This window comes from Centropristis striata, chromosome 21 (genome assembly GCF_030273125.1).
Source record: "Centropristis striata isolate RG_2023a ecotype Rhode Island chromosome 21, C.striata_1.0, whole genome shotgun sequence".
In the NCBI taxonomy this organism is placed as follows: Eukaryota; Metazoa; Chordata; class Actinopteri; order Perciformes; family Serranidae; genus Centropristis; species Centropristis striata.
Genome location: NC_081537.1, coordinates 7,454,217 through 7,475,494, shown reverse-complemented (window position 1 = coordinate 7,475,494; position 21,278 = coordinate 7,454,217). Strand labels below are relative to the sequence as shown.

The window sequence follows — 21,278 nt, the reverse complement described above, 5'->3', positions numbered from 1 at the left end:
TTTATCATAATACATCTAAAACCTGTGTTTTACTGTGCAATCAAGAGGAGATCAGTCAAATTGATTTTTTAAATGGTTTTGAAATCTTAAAATATATGCAAAATAAGCAGGTACAAATATTACACATTTTACATAATTTCATGTTTGTGGCTGTTGTTTTTTTGTTTCATTTTTTGCACAGTTTCCTCCACACTGTAGTTGTTGTCAAATCAATCAAATCAAATCAAAATTACTTTATTCAAAAAAGTCGACCCACAATATGACATTTATTCATTGATGTTCATACTACTACATGCACCAACCAATTCAACCTATTTAACATGCGAAAATATATTTTCTCCAATGTGCAATATCTGTAAAATGCAAAGTACTTTTAGAAATGCATGTATATAATGTGTATAGAATGTATGTATATGTCTTATTGTTAATATTATTTACTCTGTCTGCTGCCTGTGTATAAAATATATATTTAATATGTGCCACTGTGATTAACTGAGAAGTGGACATTTAACCAATCCAAGAAAATTGATAATTCCTTCAAAAAAGTTGCGAAAAGGTGGAATAGTTTTGTTGAAACAACATTTGTGTATAAAATATATAGTTTCATATGTGCCACTGTGATTAACTGAGAAGTGGAACGAGCCTTTTCGGCTGAAAACCACGCGTTGTTTCTGCCCGGAGTCTCTCTGTTGTGGGACCGGTGGGACTGCCGGTCACTAATGTCTGTAACACACTGTCGGTGTTTAGTGTGATGGAGTTTCGTTGACTGATAGAAACGATCCGTGAATCTGATCCAGAGTCTCTGTTTACCGACCAGCGACACCCCGGGACTCCCCAGCACCATGGCCGACAACATAGTGAGTATAACGGCTCCGGTTCTAACGGCGGCTCGGCTAACGGCAGCTAGTCTCTTAGCCTGTTAGCCTGTTAGCCTGAAGTCCGGAGTGATGAGGCAGCAGAATTAGCTCTGAAGCTAACAGGCTAGCATTAGCTTCAGAGGAACCGGGGCCTGTTCAGCTAATATTAGCCCCATGGCTAATAAAAAGAAGCTTCGTTAGGTCGCATGAGAGCTCAATCACCGGCTCAGATCCACCGATAAAACCTTCTGGAACATTCTTCAGCCTGCCAACATCAGCCAAACATTAGCAAACATTAGCCGGAGGTAGCTCGGCGGATGTTTGGAGCCGAGCTGCTGTTGGTTCATTAAAAGTGAGACTTTGTTGACTAATGACCAAACACACACCGGGACAGCTCCAGTACCGCTGTGTGTCTCAGAGAGGACATGTCCCTGAGTCTCTGTGGACACTAGAAGCTTGAGGCTAATATCAGCTTAACAGGAGTTTTTCTGCACTGTCATCGTTGTCCTGATACCTGACAGAGACCCGCAGGAGTCATATTGAAACTGTGTAATAATAATAATAATATGTCCAGGTTATTTCTGTTTGTGTGGCTAACAATGGAGCTCGCCTCCTAATAATAGTCGACTTGGTAACCAGTGGATGAAAACAGATCCCTTACTGCAGTAGAAGTACTTATACACACTACAAAATTACTCCACTACAGTAAAGGTCCTGCATTCAAAACTAGTAAAGTATCTAAAGTATCAGTGTCAAAATGTACTTAAAGTATCAAAAGTGAAAGTATTTGAGTATTTGTTATCCAGAAAGGACCCATTCGTATACATATTCTAAATACACACACACACATAATAACTTAATATGCACTGTCATCATTGTTATGATATCTGACGGAGACCCTCAGAGATGGGTTTTGGTGTTGAGTAGTCATATTAAAACTGTATAATGTGTCCAGGTTATTTCTGTTTGTGTGGCTAACAATGGAGCTCGCCTCCTAATAATAGTCGACTTGGTAACCAGTGGATGAAAACAGATCCCTTACTGCAGTAGAAGTACTTATACACACTGCAAAATTACTCCACTACAGTTAAAGTCCTGCATTCAAAACTAGTAAAGTATCAGCATCAAAATGTACTTAAAGTATCAAAAGTAAAAGTATTTGTTATGCAGAAAGGACCCACTCAGATACATATTCTAAATACACACACACACACACACTCGCGCACGCACACACACATACACACATAATAACTTTATTTATATAGCACCTTTTAAAAACAGCAGTTTACAAAGTGAATTAACACAGAGCAGTTTATTATGCACTGTCATTGTTGTAATGATGGCTGACAGAGACCCTCAGAGATGGGTTTTGGTGTTGAGTAGTCATATTAAAACTGTATAATGTGTCCAGGTTATTTCTGTTTGAGGGGCTAACAATGGAGCTGTCATCCCAATAATAGTTTGAGCTGGTGGAAAGGGGTATTGAGATCCTTTACTACAGTAAAAGTACTAATACACACTGCAGAAATACTCCACTACAGTCCTGCATTCAAAACTAGTATCAAATCAAATCAAAATTACTTTATATCCCCAAGGGTAACTTCAGTGAGTCTGTTAGAATGAGACAGCCTGATGGCTGTAGGAGCGAAGGATCTTTTGTATCTCTCTGTCCTGCAATGGGGAGAGAATAAACTCTTCTCTCCATAGAAGTATCCATCAAAAATATTATAAAAATACATAAAAACAGCAAAATCAGAGAGCTACCAAACTATGCTGCTCCTCCCTGAAGCGCATTCCGGACATCATCATCAAAATGTACTTTAAGTATCAAAAGTGAGAGTATTTGTTATGCAGAAGGGACCCACTCCGATATATATTGTAAATATATATACAGTCATGGGAAAAAATTATTAGACCGCCCTTGGTTTCTTCAATTTCTGCCATTTTAATGGCTTGTACAACTAAAGGTACATTTGTTTGGACAAGTTACATAAAATGAAAAAAAAAAAAGTACACATTCCTCAAAATTGCACATAAGTTAAGTACTTGAACATATATATTTAAAAAAAAAGAAGAAAAAAAGCTCTTATTCTTTTCTCTTCTTTTCTTCTTTAACATATAGCACTCCTTTAGCGATGACAGTTAGCTCTTAAAGTTATGTACTTACTTGATTCCTGTGGTCTATGTCTAGTACCATCAGGTTGAATGCACTTATTGTACATGTAATGTAATGTAAAAAAATACTTGAGTAAATGGACTTAGTTACATTCACCACTGCTGGTAACTCACAGACTCTAAACATCTCCTGTGTTTGTCTGTTTTTAGATCATCAGGGTACAATCCCCGGACGGGATGAAGAAAATACCTTCTACCAAGAGGGAAACAGCTGCTGCTTTTCTAAAGAAGGTACAGTATCTGAAACATAAAGTCAGAATGTTGAGGTCACATACATGCCTTCAGTCTTTATATATAGACCCCATAGGTTATCACACTGTTACAGGTCATCCAGTCCCTTTCAAACCTGGAATCCTGCAGGTCACACACCCACATTTCCAAGCCTTCAGCAGCTTGTTGGAACATTTTTACGTGTACTATTTCTGCAGTGATGCAAGCCCCATTGTATGCATTGTTGTGACAGTGTACACTTGTGTTTCGCTGCTTTTGTGCAGCTCATTGTTCATTTATGTAAGACAGAAAGTACCAGAGCAGGTCAGGCCTGCACCGCTCCTGTGTGTCTGTTAACACGAGAGGTTTATGTTCAGACAGTTCAGAAAAATCTTTCTTTAACTGCTTGATAGAATATAGATGGATGCAATAATCACTTAAATATTAACATTTGGTACATTTGCATTAAAATTAATTTTTGTTTGGTTTTATCTGACCTATATTCACACATGAGCAATTAAAAAAATGTGAGTTTTAATCACTGATTTGAAAAGCCTAAAATAAACCGTATTCCTGCAGACAGTCACAGCGGAGCATTGCAGCAGCAGCTTTTCATTAATAATGTATGTATTCATGTTGGAGTCAGGATGGTGGAGCCTGCAGATCAATGTGGGGAGAGTTCTCATTCCCTGCTGCTGTGCAGCCAGCCATGGCTGGAATAGAAACCAGGGTTTGAGACAGTCAGTCTGAGCCTGCAGCTTTTATTTCTGCAGCAGCGACGTACTAAAAGCAGCTCAAAGAAATAGTCTGTCTCTTACAGTCTGACAGTTTCACCCTGAAAAACATTTCAACACTCTGTTCTTTTGTGTGACTTGAGAGGAATAAAGACTTTCTCCTCACAGAAACTCTCTGCTTTGCTCTAGCAGCCCTGACCTTAAAGTTCCATATAAACCTCAGGTAGAGCATCCAGTCATCACATAATCATTCCTCTCTTCTGTTAATGGGACAAAATTTCACTCCTGGTTGTTGAAAGTGACGTTATACAGTGATTGTCTGATGTGTGATGTCATGATTAAAGTGCCATGGGATCTCTGCTGGCTGGCAGCTCAGAGTCTCTGAATAGATTAGTCTGGCTCACTCCCTGATGACCTTTTAGAGGTGTTCCTCCTGGCTGGGTTCTCTCAATGCTAATCTGCTTCTACAGGTGATAGAAGAGTGGAAAGCAGTTACACATGCACCTTTTCACTGGCACATGTTGATTTGGTAGAAGCAGCAAACATGATTTTTTTTTTTTTTTTTAAATAGATTTTATTGATTTTTCTCACAACAAAACATAAACAACAAACAAGTGCTCTCTGTATTCACAAAGACATCAAAAGAAGAGTCCTACAGCCACCCCTAACTGTCATATCAGTCACCCTAAACATATACTATGCCTTCTCTCGCCCATATATAGTGAAAGTAAAAAAAAAAAAGAAAATACCCAATAACAATAACAGGGTGGGTGACATTAATACACATGGATAAGTAAATGAAATAAAAACAGATAAACAATCAAATTAAATTTAAAATACCTAAATAAATTCAGTACAGCAAATATACATATATATATATATATATATATATATATATATATATCCACATATACTGTATATACATACATATACAATTAAATAGTCACATAAAATCAGAGCAAATGCAGAGAAGGGGAGATCCAGAGACTAGCAGATATCATAACATAAATCATCCATCAAACATGATTGAAGATGTTGTGTGTGTTCCTCCCAACATGCTGATGACAGTCAGTAGTGTATTGATTATTATCTTCTTCACGCTGTGTTATTTCTCTCTCAGGTGGCCAAAGAGTTTGGGTTCAATTCCAATGGGTTTTCCATTTACCTGAACCGCAACAAGACCGGAGAGATCCTTTCCCAGAACAAAGCTCTGAGCCTGCTGAAGATCAAGTGAGTCAACGGGAACATCGTTGGTTATTAGTGTATTAGTCTAAATTTTACAAGTCGTCATTTATTAAAACTGAGTTCTGCGAGGCAATGAAAAGACTCTCCAAGAACTTTTAATCAAAGACTATGCATCTGTAGTTCAAAACTTCATTCAGAAAATTGACACTTGAGTTCTAAATCAGCATTTTTTTAATTGCATGTCTGTTCATTCTGTTTAAATGCATCATTAAATATAATGAGAGACTTTATAAGCTTCAAAAATGAAAAATAACATTTGATACAGCCCTAAACAGGTAAAAACTTGTTGCAACAATGGGCTTTACACACAAAACTCTGTGTGAAATGATCAGAAAATAGAAATCTTTCCAGTGTCGCTGCACCACATCATCCCTGTCTGTTGTCTGTCTTCAGGCACGGCGACATGCTGTACCTGTTCCCTTCAGGATCCTCCTCCTCCGGGGAGGTGATGGACACCGCCACCCCACACTCATCTTCATCCCTCCCCTCCGTCTCATCCTCCTCATCCTCCTCTTCGTCCTCCATGATCCCCCGGTCCTTCTCAGCACCCCAGGTCCAGGAGGACGAGATCGATCAGTATCTGACCAAGCAGGACGGCAAGATCTACAGGAACAAAGATCCACAGCTGTGAGGATCCATGAGACTCACTGCAAACATCCAAATATATAATATAAATATCAGAAATAGGGATGCACGATATTGGATTTTTTGCCGATATCCGACATGCCGATTTCTACAACTCATTCTGCAGATTACCGATACTGATATTTTTTTCCCGCACAACTAATACCCACAATCAGGGCAAATTTGGCCAATTTCCCAATTGACATAATAAGTAAACATAACCTGTGTTCACTGGGAACATGTGAAAAGTGCAACTGTACAGCAATTAAACCCAAATTGAATAAAACTACATGTACCTTACAGACTGCTGCTTAAATTCAAATTTAACTTAAAACAGGAGCCCAATATGTGACGACTCAGTCTGCACTGTGCAAACAAAATGACAAAAAGTACCAAAAATATAAGCAGCTTCAGTCCCTAATCAGAACATAAATAAATAGGTGGGCTCAGACTACACTGCACAATTCTATGAGCTACAAACAAGGTGCAACAGAGAGGTGATGTGCATCCCATTATTTAATCACTTTATTTTATCTGTGGATATCAGCGTGTTGGCCGATGTCCGATAGTTCATTTTCAAGCTAATATCGGCCGATAACTTGTCGATAATATCGTGCATCCCTAATCAGAAACTTAATTTAATAATCTCTTCTCGTTGCAGATGTCACCATGGTTCCCTGGGGAAGTGTGTGCACTGTGTACCGTTAGAGGTGAGACCAATCCTTCTTATTTCATGGTTCTGAAACGTGACGGGCTCTTATGTTAGAGGTTTATTCTGACTTCACTTCTTCTTTTTTTCATCCAGCCTTTTGACGAAGACTACCTGAACCACCTGGACCCTCCAGTGAAGCACATGTCATTCCACGCGTACCTCCGGAAGCTGACCGGCGGAGCGGATAAGTGAGCAGCTTTAATGTCTTCAGGTAAAATGATCATAAACCTAGCTCAGTTCTGACACTGTTGTGACGTCCTGCAGAGGGAAGTTTGCAGCTCTGGAGAACATCAGCTGTAAGATCAAGTCTGGCTGTGAGGGCCACCCTCCCTGGCCTGAGGGGATCTGCACCAAGTGCCAGCCCAGCGCCATCACACTCAACAGACAGGTAGGAACCAGCTGTCTGCTCATGCAGATAGGCCTGTCACAATTATTACTACAGTATAGGCCAAAAGTTTGGACACACCTTCTCATTCAATGCGTTTCCTTTATTTTCATTACTATTGACATTGTAAATTCATCAAAACTATTAATGAACACATGTGGAATTATGTACTTAACAAAAAAGTGTGAAATAACTGAAAACATGTCTTATATTCTAGTAAGCAAAGGGTGGTTACTTTGAGGAATCTAAAATACAAGACATGTTTTCAGTTATTTCACACTTTTTTGTTAAGTACATAATTCCATATGTGTTTATTCATAGTTTTGATGCCTTCAGTGAGAATCTACAATGTAAATAGTCATGAAAATAAAGAAAACGCATTGAATGAGAAGGTGTGTGTCCAAACTTTTGGCCTGTACTGTATATCGACTTATCGTTCAAAATATAAAAATGGGCATGATAGTTTTCTTCTGGACTCAAGATATTGTCGTTTAGATGTGACTTTTTGTGCTTTTTTGTGTTTAAATTAAGCTGCAAATGTTTAACAGTCAGGATGAATTGCCGGAAAAAAACGTTATTTCCCAAGCAGCCATTCCAGCTGTTTATTTGTTATTTTAATAATAAAATAATACAAAATAATACATAGTAAATTGGGTGCAGTGAAATCTAGATTTCTAAAGAGGTTTTCTGTCTGGTAGCTGTGAGTCTGGGAACCAGGTCAGATCTGATCTGTGAGCTCCTGTTTTATTTTCTCTGGCAGACTAACCTCTCGGGTCAGTTACAGCTGTTTATCTCATACAGGACATGTTTCACACGATCACTTACAATGTGGGCAACATTCAGTTAACATTCAGTAAATGTTTAATATGTGCTGATGTAGTTGTTGCTTGTGCAGCCTGATGTCAGGGACACTACAGTAAACTTAGCAGGGTGAAGAAGAACCAAAGAGGTTGCAGCTGATCTGGAACTTTCTGTTTCCGTTCTGTTTTCTATTTCCACATTCTGATGGAAAAACACTTGTTGAGACATTGTTGCTCCACTTTCACAGCTCATCTCTTCATGCTGTAGTCATTAGAGGTGTGAGTCAGCATGTCGTCCCCACGATACGATTTAATCCCGATACTTGAGTCACAATATGATACTATTGTGATTTTAAGCATTGTGTGTCAGTATTGATACAATATATACAATAAATTGAGATTTAACTGTTAAACTGCATTTTGTGTCCACAAAATTAAATTCAGTCAAGAATTGTTTTGTCCAGTCAGAAAATTCTCAGTGTATCCATCTCACTTCAGTCTTTTTATTTCTCCACAATGAGAGTCAAATCCACAGACTGACCAACAAAGTATTCAGTCAAACTGAACTGAACTGATATCAAACATGTATAGATGAACTGCAGCATTTTATCAAACGTTCACAAACAACAAGCTTCACTGCTAAAAATGTTTCTGAATCAAACAGAAAAAAAAGACAAACTTTGCAGCGTTATTTCGACAATTTCCCGAGATCATATCCTGACTCACATGGAGCCTATAGATTCCTTACATCTTGTAGTTTCAGATGATACCAGGATCTCTAGTATATTATAGCTATGGCAATTGCAACGCTAAATATCGATACTTGAAGGCCATTAATTGATATAATATTGCCATGCAAAATTACACGATATTCTGCTGTATTTATTTTTTCCCACCTGTAGTAGTCATGTAGTCTAACGACACAGATTTAAGTATTGTGATTGTTTGTCGGTCTGTTCAGCTGGTCCAGAGGCATTTTGAACTAGAGCCACTGATAGAGAACCCTTAGAACTTTCATTTTTTTACTCTTTAAAGAAGTAAACGTCTACTCATGTTTTGTCTGAAATGCTCAGAGAAAAAACTATTGTGTCCATTTTTATATATCAAATGATAAGTCGATATAGTGTGATAAGTTTACTACATGTCCAGAAATGAATGCTCTAGAGTAGCTATCATGGATTTTCATCAGTTACATTCTGGTGAAATATCAGGATAAAATTTGTGTAGCTTTTCCTGCGAATGATGGAGTCCGTGGAGTGTTTTAAACTATTAGGTTGTGTCTGGTTGTTAACTGAACACTCTTGCACGTTACATTCTTCCCAAATTTCATAATTTGATACCAAATTCAACTCCTTTGCCCCTTTATACACCTCCGTATTCATCATAACTCCATCATGAAGCATTCGATAGAAAACAGAGATTGCCCCCCGGGAGCCAGAGTCAAATCTGTTTATTACCTCAAGAGTGTCATGTTTATTCAGAACTTCAAATTTTGGTACATTTTAGATGCTTGTTAATGAGTTACACATGTGAATCCCAAACACTGCTGTGTGGATTTATCTTGCTCTGTTGTTGTTGTTGTTGTTGTTTCCAGAAATACAGACACGTGGACAATATCATGTTTGAGAACCACACCATCGCTGACCGCTTCCTGGACTTCTGGAGGAAGACGGGCAGCCAGAGGATGGGCTACCTGTACGGCAGGTACACCGAGCACACAGACATCCCTCTGGGCATCAGAGCCGAGGTGGCCGCCATCTACGAGCCGCCACAGGTAAATAAATACTCTCTCTCAACCCCTCAACCTGAGCCAGAAAGATCAGCACATGTAGGCCTGTCAAGATAATCACTATATCGACTTATTGTTCGATATATAAAAATGGACACAGTAGTTTTTTTCTGGACTCAATATATTGTCGTTTACATGTGTGACTTTTTGTGCTTTTTTTTTTTTTTTTACTTTATTGGGGGTTTTTTCTTTCGTTCACACACAAAAATAAAGAAGGTACATGTTAATTTATGCTTGAAATCAACACGAAACAACAGAATGATAGTAGAAAAATGAAAGCAGTAAAAAAAAAACAAAAAAAAAAACCTAGGTGGTCAAATCAAATATCAAAACAAAAATAAGGTTTACAAATAAAAGAGATTTAAATATTAATAATGCAACTTGGAGGATGTCAAGTTTTCAAAAAAATTTAATTTGTTAATTTTTCATGGGGTTGACTTTTTGTGCTTTTTGTGTTGTGTTTAAAGTAATGCTGCAAATTTTTGAAGGCAGTATGAATTCTCGAAAAAAACCTTTATTTCCCAAGCAGCCATTCCAGCTGTTTATGTTATTTTAATAATAAAATAATATAATGCATAATGATTATCTCATTGTAATGTTTTGTTAACAGAGCCTGAAAGTGTATTTTATTTGTTTTGATTGTGGTTTATTTATTTAAGTTTTATTTATCTTTGATATTTTAATATTTATTTTCCACATTTCAATTCCAATGTTTAATATTGTCCAGATTTAAAAATTCATAGCTGTGGAAAAGGATGTACTTATTATGCTCTAATATGGTTATAAAACTAAAACAGCATCGATACAACGATACTATCGTTAATCCTGATAGTTTCTAAGAGAATACACGCCCTAAAAAATGTGTTATCATGACAGGCCTAAGCACAGGGCATATTTACACTAGTTTGAACATAAAGTATATTGTTTTTGTACAGTTTCTAATTGAATATTAGGATTATTGACATGTTTTTGGACTCAGGGTTTTATATAAGTGTCTGTTTAGTCAGTAAGTGAAATCTCTTATTATTCTTGCAGTAACTCATGTTATTTTGTCCTGTTGTGTTTCAGATTGCCACTCAGAACAGCCTGGAGCTGGAGGACGACCCCAAAGCTGCAGCTGTGGATGAGATCGCTGCCAAGCTGGGCCTGTGCAAGGTTGGCTGAGTGTTTCTGCTCTGTGTGACTCTGTGTTACCTCTCTAACCGTGACTTCACTCTGCAGCTCTGACAGACTCTGAATCAACCCTGGAGGCAGATTTGAGCTCCTCGGTCTGAGTGTTCCTGCAGCCTTTTCAATTGTTGAATTCATCCGAGCATTTATTCCGTTCGACCCAAGCTTTTAGTTTAGCAGAGCTCGATGCTCGACACGGCTCTACTAAACATTAATGTACAGGGTTCGTACGGGTGCTTGAAATCCTTGAAAATGCTTGAATTCATATATTGTATTTTCAAGGTTTAAAAAGTGCTTGGATTTTGGATAAAGTGCTTGTAAATGCTTGAAATTCTTACTGTATTTCTCTTGCAATCTGACTATATCCATCTATAGACTATAGATAATCACATGTTCAATGTAAAAAAATAATGAGTAGCCTATCTGAAATGAAGACAGTTCCTCCTAAAAGTGTAATACCATCGCTGTTGGTATGGTTCAGTGAAATCTCCCCCTTTTTAGTATGCAAGTACTCATCTAAAACATGCAATTTACAACAGGTGTAAGATACTGGAAAAGCTTGAAAGTCCTTGAAAAATGCTTGAATTTGACCACTGCTAAAGTGTACGAACCCTGAATGTAACTGCAGAGCTGACGGCAGTTTGTGTTTAAACTGCTTTATTAAACAGAGTGGTGTGTGTGGATGTAATCTGCTTTAATGATGATTGGTATTTGGATGATTTGGGCCCAAAAATGTCAGAAAATAATGAATATATGTCCATAAATTCTTCCCAAAGCCAAACATGACATATGTTTTGTCATAGCAGACAAAAAGGAAACATATTTACATGCATTTTTGCAGACGAACCCCCTAAATCTTTCCGTTCTCCTCATTAGCTCTGTTGTGTTCTGGTCTCAGGTGGGCTGGATCTTCACTGACCTGCTGTCTGAGGACACCAGGATAGGAACCGTCCGCTTCACCAGGAACCACGTGAGTCTGCAGCTGGCCGATCACACCGACTCTGAGCTGCTCTCTCCACGCTCTAACGTTTCCTCTCTGCTGACAGGAATCTCACTACCTGAGCGCTGAGGAGTGCATCACAGCCGGATACTTCCAGAACCTCCATTCAAACCCCTGCAGACTCTCAAGAGACGGACACTTCGGCTCCAAGTTTGTGACGGTGGTGGCTACAGGTACGATCTGCTCACTCTGGGGCTAAAGGGAAGGTTAACTGTTATTATAGGGGTAGAATTATTGCCTCAACATGGAAGGAGATGCTTGGTGTTTTGTTTTTTTAGAAATATGTTTATTAATTTTCAAGAGACAAATTAAAAAAGGAGAGGGAGAGAGAAAGAAAACCAAACAAAAAAAGATACAGACAGAACACAGCAAATCTTGGATTACAACAATATTCCATGGTCATAGTTAAGATGGATATTATAAACAAATGTGACATGTAAGTGTGGCAAAAAAATGAATGAATTCGACATATACAAAATCACATACTCATTGGCACTGTGAGGTTTTATACAATAGCCAGTCTATGAGCTCACATTTTTAAGATAATTCAACACTGGGTCCCATGTTTTATCAAACTTATTTCCTCTACCTTCATTATAGAATCTCAGTCTCTCCAGATGTAAAGTGTTTGACAATTCTCCCAGCCAAAAAGACACAAAATTGACCCAAAAAAAGACATAAAATTACCAAAAAAGACACACATTGACACAATTTATATGTAGGCACAGAGTCCATTTTCCACTTTTTTGCAATCACCATCCCAAATTGAATAGCTCTTCTTTCAAATTTATTGATTGAAGAAATTACACTTGTGGCCCCCAGGATGGCCACCAGGGGGCTGGCTACCAGATTCTTACCAAAAGCCTCAGAAAAACACTGAAAATACACTTCCAATATGAATGAAGTTTGCTACATGTCCAGAAATGAATGCTCGAGCCATTCTCAACCTTGGGGTCAACCCCAATTGGGGTCGCGGGTTGATTTCTGGGGGTCGCCAAATCATTTTGGAAAAAATATAAATGCACAAAATTAATATTCAGTTACATAATTTCAGACAGGGAGATGTTTTAGTTGTTGTCTGCTTCATTATTTGTCCAAAATTCGTTGTATCGACTGAGTTTGTATGATCTGAAATGTGCACATGAGATTCTGTTCAGTGAGCACAGCGGAAAAAATAAACAAACAAAAAGAAAAAAAACTTGACAATGTGCATGTTAAATTGGGGGTTGAGAACCACTGCTCTAGAGTACCTATCGTGGATTTACATCGGTTACATTCTGGTGAAATATCAGGATAAATTTGTGTAGCTTTTCCTGCGAATAATGGAGTCTGTGGAGCGTTTTAAACTGTATTAGGTTGTGTCTGGTGTTAACTGAACACTCTTGCACATTACATTCTTCCCAAATTTCATCATTTAATTCCAAATTCAACTCCTCTGCCCATTTATACACCTCCTTATTCATCAGAACTCCATCATAAAGCATTCGATAGAAAACAGAGGTTGGGTTAGGGTTAGAGGTTGCCCCCCGGGAGCCAGAGTCAAATCTGTTCATTACCTCAAGAGTATCATGTTTATTCAGAACTTCAAAGTTTGGTACATTTTAGATGCTTGTTAATATGACTTGCATATCTACTCTTTTAAAGAAATGTCCAGTTTCCTGCTGAAATATCTTTGCCTGACATGAAGCAGGAGAGACAGAAATCTGCTTTTATGGTCCAATTATTATCTCACAGAGAGTAAATAAACTTAATGATCCTTGGTCACCAGCAGCTTATTTGAAAAGTTTTAATATTTCCGTACATTGTTCCAGTCTTAACTTAAAGCCTCGTCTTTATGTGATTTGTGGTTCTGACAAGCTTGAACTCTTCCTGACTTCTCAGTGTGTAATCACTCTGTAAGGTTGTTTTTTCGTGAGCTCCTCCTTCTTTACATTCCTCTCCTGTATCTCATTGTGTCCTCGGTGATTGTGGCCAGTGGAGCTGTAATACGACACAGATGCTCTCCGTCTGTGGGCCGAGCCAACTGTTGACTCTCCTCCTGCTCAGACCACCTCTCTGCTCCAGAAAAGCCCCAAACGTAGCAGTGACCTCATCACCGTCGTTTGCATTAATGAGGCTCTTTGAGCCAGAGTTGTCGTCATGCCGACACATCTGGAGCCAGAATCGCACATCTGTCTGACTGTCCCTGGAATCTGTAATGAGCTTCAGACACGCAGCAACTGACAGAATAACAGCTAAATAATGTTATCATAACCTGCTCCACGTCTCTGTTGATATTTTATGGTAACCTTTAAACCCTCTGAACCCCAAATAGTTGCAGGATGTCACATTTTACTCCATATGGTCTCAACTTTCACTGCAAAATATAAAGTCTTTAAGTCCTGCAGCTCTGTGGAAGCAGCACAATCCTGACTAGAAATGAGGAGAACTAAACATTTTATTATCTTATATAACACGTTATAATGCTTTAAATTATTAAAAAAAAGATTCAAGTTTAATTTCTTTGACCATTTATTTTACAAAAAATATAACAAAACAATATTTTTACCAATATTGGGTTCCAAATTCTATACATGTTGAACTATTTACATTTTCTAAACTCTCTTGACCTCTCCCCTCTGCTCTGTGTAAACAACCTGCAGCTCAGTTGGCCTCTCAGTTTCTCTGAGGAGAATTTAATGTTTTTTGCACGATCTGTTGAGTGCAAATGCTTTATATGTGGAGAAATTTTAGTACAAAGAGACTTCTAGATGTCACTGCTTTCAGTTCAGATTTTGTTTTGTTTCCAGACACAAACGTACGTCACACATGATCCTTTCAAAGCAGCTCTGATAAAAGGTGTATAATAAGTGACACTATATAAACAGTGGTGATGTGTATAATATAATGCCGTTTGACCACTCATTCAGTCAACAGTGAAAGAGAGACTGCCATTATTCTCTAACCAACAAATAAAACATTTTTCGTGTGCAGGTGGTCCAGATAACCAGGTGCACTTTGAAGGCTACCAGGTGTCCAATCAGTGCATGGCTCTGGTGAGAGACGAGTGCCTGCTGCCCTGCAAAGACGCTGCGGAGCTGGGCTTCGTTAAAGAGTCGAGCCCCGAGCAGTACGTCCCTGACGTCTTCTTCAAGGTCAGACTTCTTCATCAGGTGTATGACAATAAACTGCACCTTCACCTTGTTCAACTACAGCCGTTTGGTCTTCCTTCTTAACTGCGCCACTTCTATAGTCAGTCGATAAAAACACTCTTTTTCCACGCGAGCGACGAGACATGACAACTTCTTTGTCTTTTAAAATGTTTACTTAAAAACAACAAAGTAAATTACAAGTCTGACGCACGGTCAAAAGACTGTGTTGCTTCCACCATGTTCTGACTAAAAACGAAACTTAAGATACACAGTCAGTTACCATAGTTACCACTATATAGTGACATCACAATGTAAAATTTAAAGGCATAGAAACATTTTTAACCCTTTAATATTTCTAATTGTATATTTTAAACTAACATACTCTTTGCATTGCATGAATTACAATGAAATTATTATCATTCGTTTTTAACTGTTTTGAACTTAAATTATTATTGATGAACTGGCCCTTATTGGCCCTTACAGTTAGATCTGCATTTTTTTATATAATTCATTCCTGTATATTGCACTATGATTCACTTAATTACTGCTTAAGCACTTCTGGTTGGATGCTATCTTCTTTTCGTTGCTTTGTACTTGTGACATGTGCAATGACAATAAAGTTGAATCTAATGTAATGTAATGACGGTCTGGGGGTTGATTTAACAACACAGAGATGCTTGAACTGCCTGTCTCTGAACCAGAATAATCACTGGGGCCAGGTATCACTTCACCAGATGTTTGTATCCAGATGTTCACGGTTTTTGTTCCCTTTCTTTCATCCATCAGGACACAGACAAGTTTGGGAATGACGTGACGTTTCTAGCTCGGCCTCTTCCTGTGGAGTACCTGATCATAGACGTGAGTCACTCTTTATTTCTCATCAGCAGCAGCTTTTATTCATTTTATTCTTATTAACACCTCTGTCTTCTACAGATAACCACCACTTTTCCAAAGGACCCCCAGTACACCTTCTGCTCCACACAACGCTTTCCTATTGAGAACCGAGATATCCTGAGAGAGACACAAGTGAGTCTGTCTGGACAAACTTCTCCTCTGACTGAAGCACTTTATGAAGAGATCAAATCAGTTCACACTGTTTCATGTGTTCAAAGAATCTGAAATGTGGGAAATATGTCTTCAAGTGATGGTTCAGATTATATCCACAGTCAGTGTATTACCTCCAGTAGAAGCTGAGCAATGTAGCAGCAGCTACATGTACAGCCATGGAGAAAATGATTAAACCCTTGTTTTCTCCAATTTCTTGTTATTGTTTCATTTGTTTGGACAAATATAATGACAACAACAAAAATGGCTGATAATGATTTTGGTTATTATCAAGAAAACCATGTTAACTGTGTTTTATCAGCGTTTGAATTAAACTCTTATCAGCTATTTTAGTTGTTATCATTATATTTGTCCAAACAAATGTACCTTTAGTTGTACCAGCCATAAAAATGAACAATAAAGTGAAATCTCCCCCTTTTAGTATGCAAGTACTCATCTAAAACATGCCATTTACAACTGTTGTAAGGTACAGGAAAAGCTTGAAAATGGAACTTGAAAGTCCTTGAAAAGTGCTTTAATTTGACCACTCAAAAAGTGTACGAACCTTGCTTTATCTCTTTATCTGTGTCTGCAGCAACAGCTGACTGACCTGTAGACTCTGTAACCTCCAGAGGAAGTGCTTCATCTTGTTCTGTGTGTGTGTATGTGCAGGATTTCCACAGTTTAGCAACGTACCTGTCCCAGTGCACCTCCACGGCATTCCTGGACATCGTGTCAGACTTCCATCTGCTCCTCTTCCTCGTCACCAATGAAGTCATGCCTCTGAGAGTGAGTCCCAGAACGTCTGGAGCTGATTAGAGCTCTGAGGATGTTTTTACTCTGCCGACTGGCCATTCGCCCTTCGGGACCATCAAAGGCTCATTTATTTTCTCATTTTGCTCATTTTGTGTTGAGATGATTCTGATCAGATGTGGATGTGTTCTATCAAAGCCAGACTTTGTTTGTTTACCTCTCCTGAGCGTGTTGCTGTGCAGCTGAGGATCAGAGTGTGTTTGTGTTGCAGGACAGCATCGGGCTGCTACTAGACGCAGTGAGGACCTCTAACGAGGACCTGGCCCAGACCTGGAAGAAGTCTGAGCAGTGGGCCACCATCGAGCAGCTCTGCAGTGAGTCACACACACACTCTCATTTTCACCGGCCTGATCTCACTTTAGTTTGTGCAAAAGGCTTTAAATCATTAGTAGAAAAGAAAAATGTTTGTTCAAGTCATTTAACAAGCAACAATATCAAACATTGGCTGGTTTGAGGATCTCAGACTGAGGATCTGCAGGATTCTCTGATAAATATCTTCACTGCAGCAACGATTATAATATAATAGAGCTATAGATTAAGAGTCTCGCTGCCGTCATACGGACAGATTTAAACAAAAAAAAGCATTTAAGGACAGCTTTCGGATGTAAAGTAGACTGTAACTAAAATCACAAAGTTTACAGATGTTACAATTTGAAGCCATTTATGAACTGAATGCAACACAGTTGAATCAATGAATATGTATAACAAATGTTTTTTATAAAAATTTGAGCAAATTTATGGTTGAATCATTCCACAGTCTTATTTATACCATGCATCGTGATTTTATTGCAGGAAACGAATCATTTTATAATTCGGAGTGACAACATTTACATTCATGGAAAATTATTAGCCCATTTTTTTCTTCATTTTCTTGTTCATTTCAATGCCTCTAGAAATACATTTGTTTGGACAAATATAATGATAACAACAAAAATAGCTGATAAGAGTTTAATTTTAAAGCTTGAATCTAGACATTTAACATAGGTTACTTGATAATAACCAAAATCATCAAGAAAACAATGGTCTAATCATTTTTTCCATAACTGTATTTCATGACGTTTAGGTTGTATTTTGGGATGGTGATGAGAAAAGTTAAGTTAGAGCCCTGACTTGTCGCATCAAAAACATTTTGTTTATTTCAACTTATCTCCTTCATCAGATTCTTCTAACAACAAGTTTAATTTGTAGTTAATCACCAAAAACATGTAGAAAAAGTTCTTGTTAGTCAGAGCAAACAAGTGATTTGAAGTTCCCTTGGACAGGTTAATTGTTAAACATATTATAGAGAAATCCTGTGTGTATAGAAGATTGAATATGTGATTTTACCCTCTCTTCTGTCTGCAGGCTCAGAAGGCGGGCAGCCCTCCAGCTCTCAGGGTTACGGGGCCATGGGGGGCCCCTCGGTCCCGGCCTCGTCCTCAGCCATGTGGTCCTGCCTCCACTGCACCTTCATGAACCAGCTCGGCACAGAGCACTGTGAGATGTGCAGCCTGCCCCGCAGTTAAAGCCCCGCCCCCCGCCCCCCGGCCTGGTCTGACCCCCCCGGCCCCGGTCTGACGCCCCCCCGGCCCTCCTCTTAACTCGCCACTGACACGCTGCACCAGGACCAGTGAGACCGGACCCCCCTTTGTTCAGCTCCTCCCTCTGCAGCCTCTGTCCTGCAGCTGTTGGTGTGAAGGGATGCTCGTTTACATCACTGAGTAAATCTGATCACAGACTGTGTGTGTGTGTGTGTGTGTGTGTGTGTGTCCCTGCTGCAGCTCGTTAAGGTAAAGCACTTTTGCTGAGGCCTCGCCCCCAGTAATCAGATACAGAGGCTGAGAGTTCGGCCCCTCGCTCTGCTACGTCTTCTGGAACAACCTTGCTGTGTATAAATACATTTGAAAATGATTCTGTTATTTAATTAAGCTTCTTCTTCTTTTTTTTTATCTGATTGTAGCGATACCTTAAAATTTTGACTCTTCAGCGTGGACTTCACTCAGTCAGGTTTTTATAAAACAAAAAGCCCCTTAAAGTACAATCAGAGGTCGAAGGTCAGACCTGAAACTCCTACAGTAACTCCTCTTGTGTTTCAGTATTAAATGATGCTCCTCCTCTTCCTGTGTGCAGAAGTAACGCTCCTTTGGACTCAAACATCTCTGGCTGGTTTGTTGGACTCGTAGCTTTTTGATTTAGTGGTTTGAACTTGAGCAGACATGATATGTAGCTTGTTATCAGCTGTGTTGTGTCTCTGATAAACTGCGAGGTGCTTTAGAACCAACTGGTGCTCGCCGCTCTCAGTCGCTCCTCACCTGCTGCTGCTCCTGTCTCCTCCTGGCGCCGGTCCAGAGGAGCCAGACCAGAACCAATGCTCCTCTGCTGACGGGGGCCCCTCGGGGTCCGTCCATCACTCAGCCTTCAAAGACTCCTGCTGCTCCGAGTGAGGGGGGGTGGGGGGGCTCACATATCTGCATGCAGGTCAGAAACACGTTGAGCCTCTTCTGTCTGTTTCTGCAGATAGTTTGATGTTCCTGCAGCAGGAGACGACGTGAGGAGCTCAGAGGGAAACTCTGCTGTTTTAAGGTTTTGTTTTTGTGTCTGAGGGATTAACGAAACCTGCTCACCGTCACTAAAGTGTTTCTGACAGGCTCAGATTGTTCTAACTGAATGCGACCCAACAGAGAAATAAAAATTTTCTTTACCTTTAGCTTCCTTTGGTTGGTTTGTTCTTCTGTGGCCTCTTCCACATTGTTTAAATCATCTAAATATTCAGCCACGACACTGAAAATCTCTCAGATCTCAGCTCCTCCTCTCTGCCCTTCCACCAGTTTCCACTGGTGTTAATTTAGATTCAGACTTTCTGGGATTTGACCCATTAACAAATGGATCAAGTGTAGATAAAAGAAAACATTTTATTTCTCTGTCTGCTCCTGTCTTTAATGTTAGTAATGATGTCAGATTTTAACTACAAGATTGTTGTGGCTTAAAGAATTCATGACAATATTATCACAATATCTATAGAAACAAAAATACTATCAGTCTGATTTATATTTAACTTTGTTTATGGATCATTTTGTCTCTTTTTTTGGTGACTGAAAAACTCAAAATGTGACTGAGAGCTAGAGAGAGTTACCAAAACTGTACAAAAAAAAACTTGGATGATTTACACAATATCATGTGTGTTTCATTTCTGAAACATTATGGTTATATGTGACACTTCTGAGCCTGAAAGAGACCCTTTTAGTATATTAAAGATGGAGTTTGACTGAAGGATCATATTTCAGTGTTGCTGACTGCAGCTCGCTCAATATTGAACTAATTAGAAAACATTGTTGTCCTCATACGTCACTCAGACACAAAAACATGGAAATAGTATCTAGGTAGAAAAAAAGTTTCCTTTCAAATGGGTCAAACAGTCCATTTAAAGGGCCAGTTCACCTTCAAACAAACACTATTCTGCTCACTTGAGGTTTATTTAAACACAGACAGTTTATTTCTCTGCACTCTGTGCAGGTGAAGTGATGAATCAGATCTGTGGTGATTTTCTGTTATTGGGAGAAAGTTGAAACTACGTGGAGACAGAAAACTTAAAACCTGGACAAATTAAACCACAGATATCTCCAGTGGTTTACTGTATTGTGAGTATTTTAGTGAACTGGCCCTTTAACAGTCAGCAGCGGGCGAATCAGGACAGCTGCTTGTTTTTATTATTTTCTGTTCCCTTTGAATTTTCTTTCAGATATTGGGACCAAAACTTGAATCATTTGAATCATCTGGTTGCTCATCATCAACATGTGAACATCTGGAAACAAAATGTGACTGAACGCTCGTTAATAATAATAATCACGCAGAGTCAGAATCCAGGCTGTGGAGCTTTAATTTATCCACGTATAAAAGCTTCACAGGTCAGATATCTGACATGTGATCGTGCATGACATTAATGCATTTGGATTTTTCTAGCTGTCATATAAAAGACAACTGATTTATTTAAAGAAATACTTATTCTAACAGCTAAAAACATGAAGCTGTCTGTCCATGTTGTTCCATCACGTCTGTTTGCTGCTGACTGAAACATCCTCACAGCTTTTCTTACACTTCACCTTCACGCTGTTCACTCTGTTCACAACTCACTGTTACATGAACCAGTTTGTGTTGCTGGTTGTCGGGGCGGAGGGTGCGGCAGCGGCAGCGCTGCAGATCTATTTATGAGACGTGTGCTTCTTTGTAAGAGCTTGACAGTAATTCCATTGATGAAGTGAGAATATATTTTTAGTTGTAGGTTAATTTGAAAATGCTTGAAGAGACGGTTTGTGTTGTGACATCACTCCGGCCCCCGGTGACATCACTCCGGCCCCCCGTGACATCACTCTGACACAGTGACCTTTTCCTTTTGTACGAGGACCCGGGCCGTCTTGCTCCTCTCGGTCCACTGAGCGAACTGAGGACTTAAAGTTGTACGCTGTTCACCTGGATTTCAAACAAAATAAACAACAAAGAATTGTAATTGCAGGTAAACATGTCTCTGATTTGTCTCCTGACTGGTGGATTTAGTTACAGAAGTCTGAATACAAAAAAAACTCAAAATCAAGTGTCTGCTGCAGAGTTCATAC

The 21,278-nt window shown here is 39.0% G+C and overlaps 1 protein-coding gene across 1 annotated transcript; it reads left to right on the top strand.

Annotated features, from left to right (window-relative positions):
- The first annotated feature begins 654 nt into the window (after window positions 1-654).
- nploc4 (NPL4 homolog, ubiquitin recognition factor) lies at window positions 655-21,079 on the top strand. The gene is made up of 17 exons (XM_059324855.1): window positions 655-857; window positions 3,183-3,263; window positions 5,097-5,206; window positions 5,615-5,848; window positions 6,507-6,555; window positions 6,651-6,745; window positions 6,822-6,945; window positions 9,337-9,516; window positions 10,600-10,686; window positions 11,600-11,671; window positions 11,748-11,874; window positions 14,675-14,835; window positions 15,619-15,690; window positions 15,766-15,858; window positions 16,549-16,665; window positions 16,901-17,003; window positions 18,034-21,079. Exons 1-17 carry the CDS (start codon window positions 843-845, stop codon window positions 18,192-18,194), a joined length of 1,881 nt encoding a protein of 626 aa, XP_059180838.1. The 5' UTR covers window positions 655-842; the 3' UTR covers window positions 18,195-21,079.
- The last annotated feature ends 199 nt before the right edge of the window (window positions 21,080-21,278 follow it).

Coding starts and splice junctions, on each gene's coding strand:
- nploc4 (XM_059324855.1), top strand. Junction 10,687..11,599: donor CCAAGCTGGGCCTGTGCAAG/GTTGGCTGAGTG, acceptor TTCTGGTCTCAG/GTGGGCTGGATCTTCACTGA. Junction 11,672..11,747: donor TCCGCTTCACCAGGAACCAC/GTGAGTCTGCAG, acceptor CTCTGCTGACAG/GAATCTCACTACCTGAGCGC.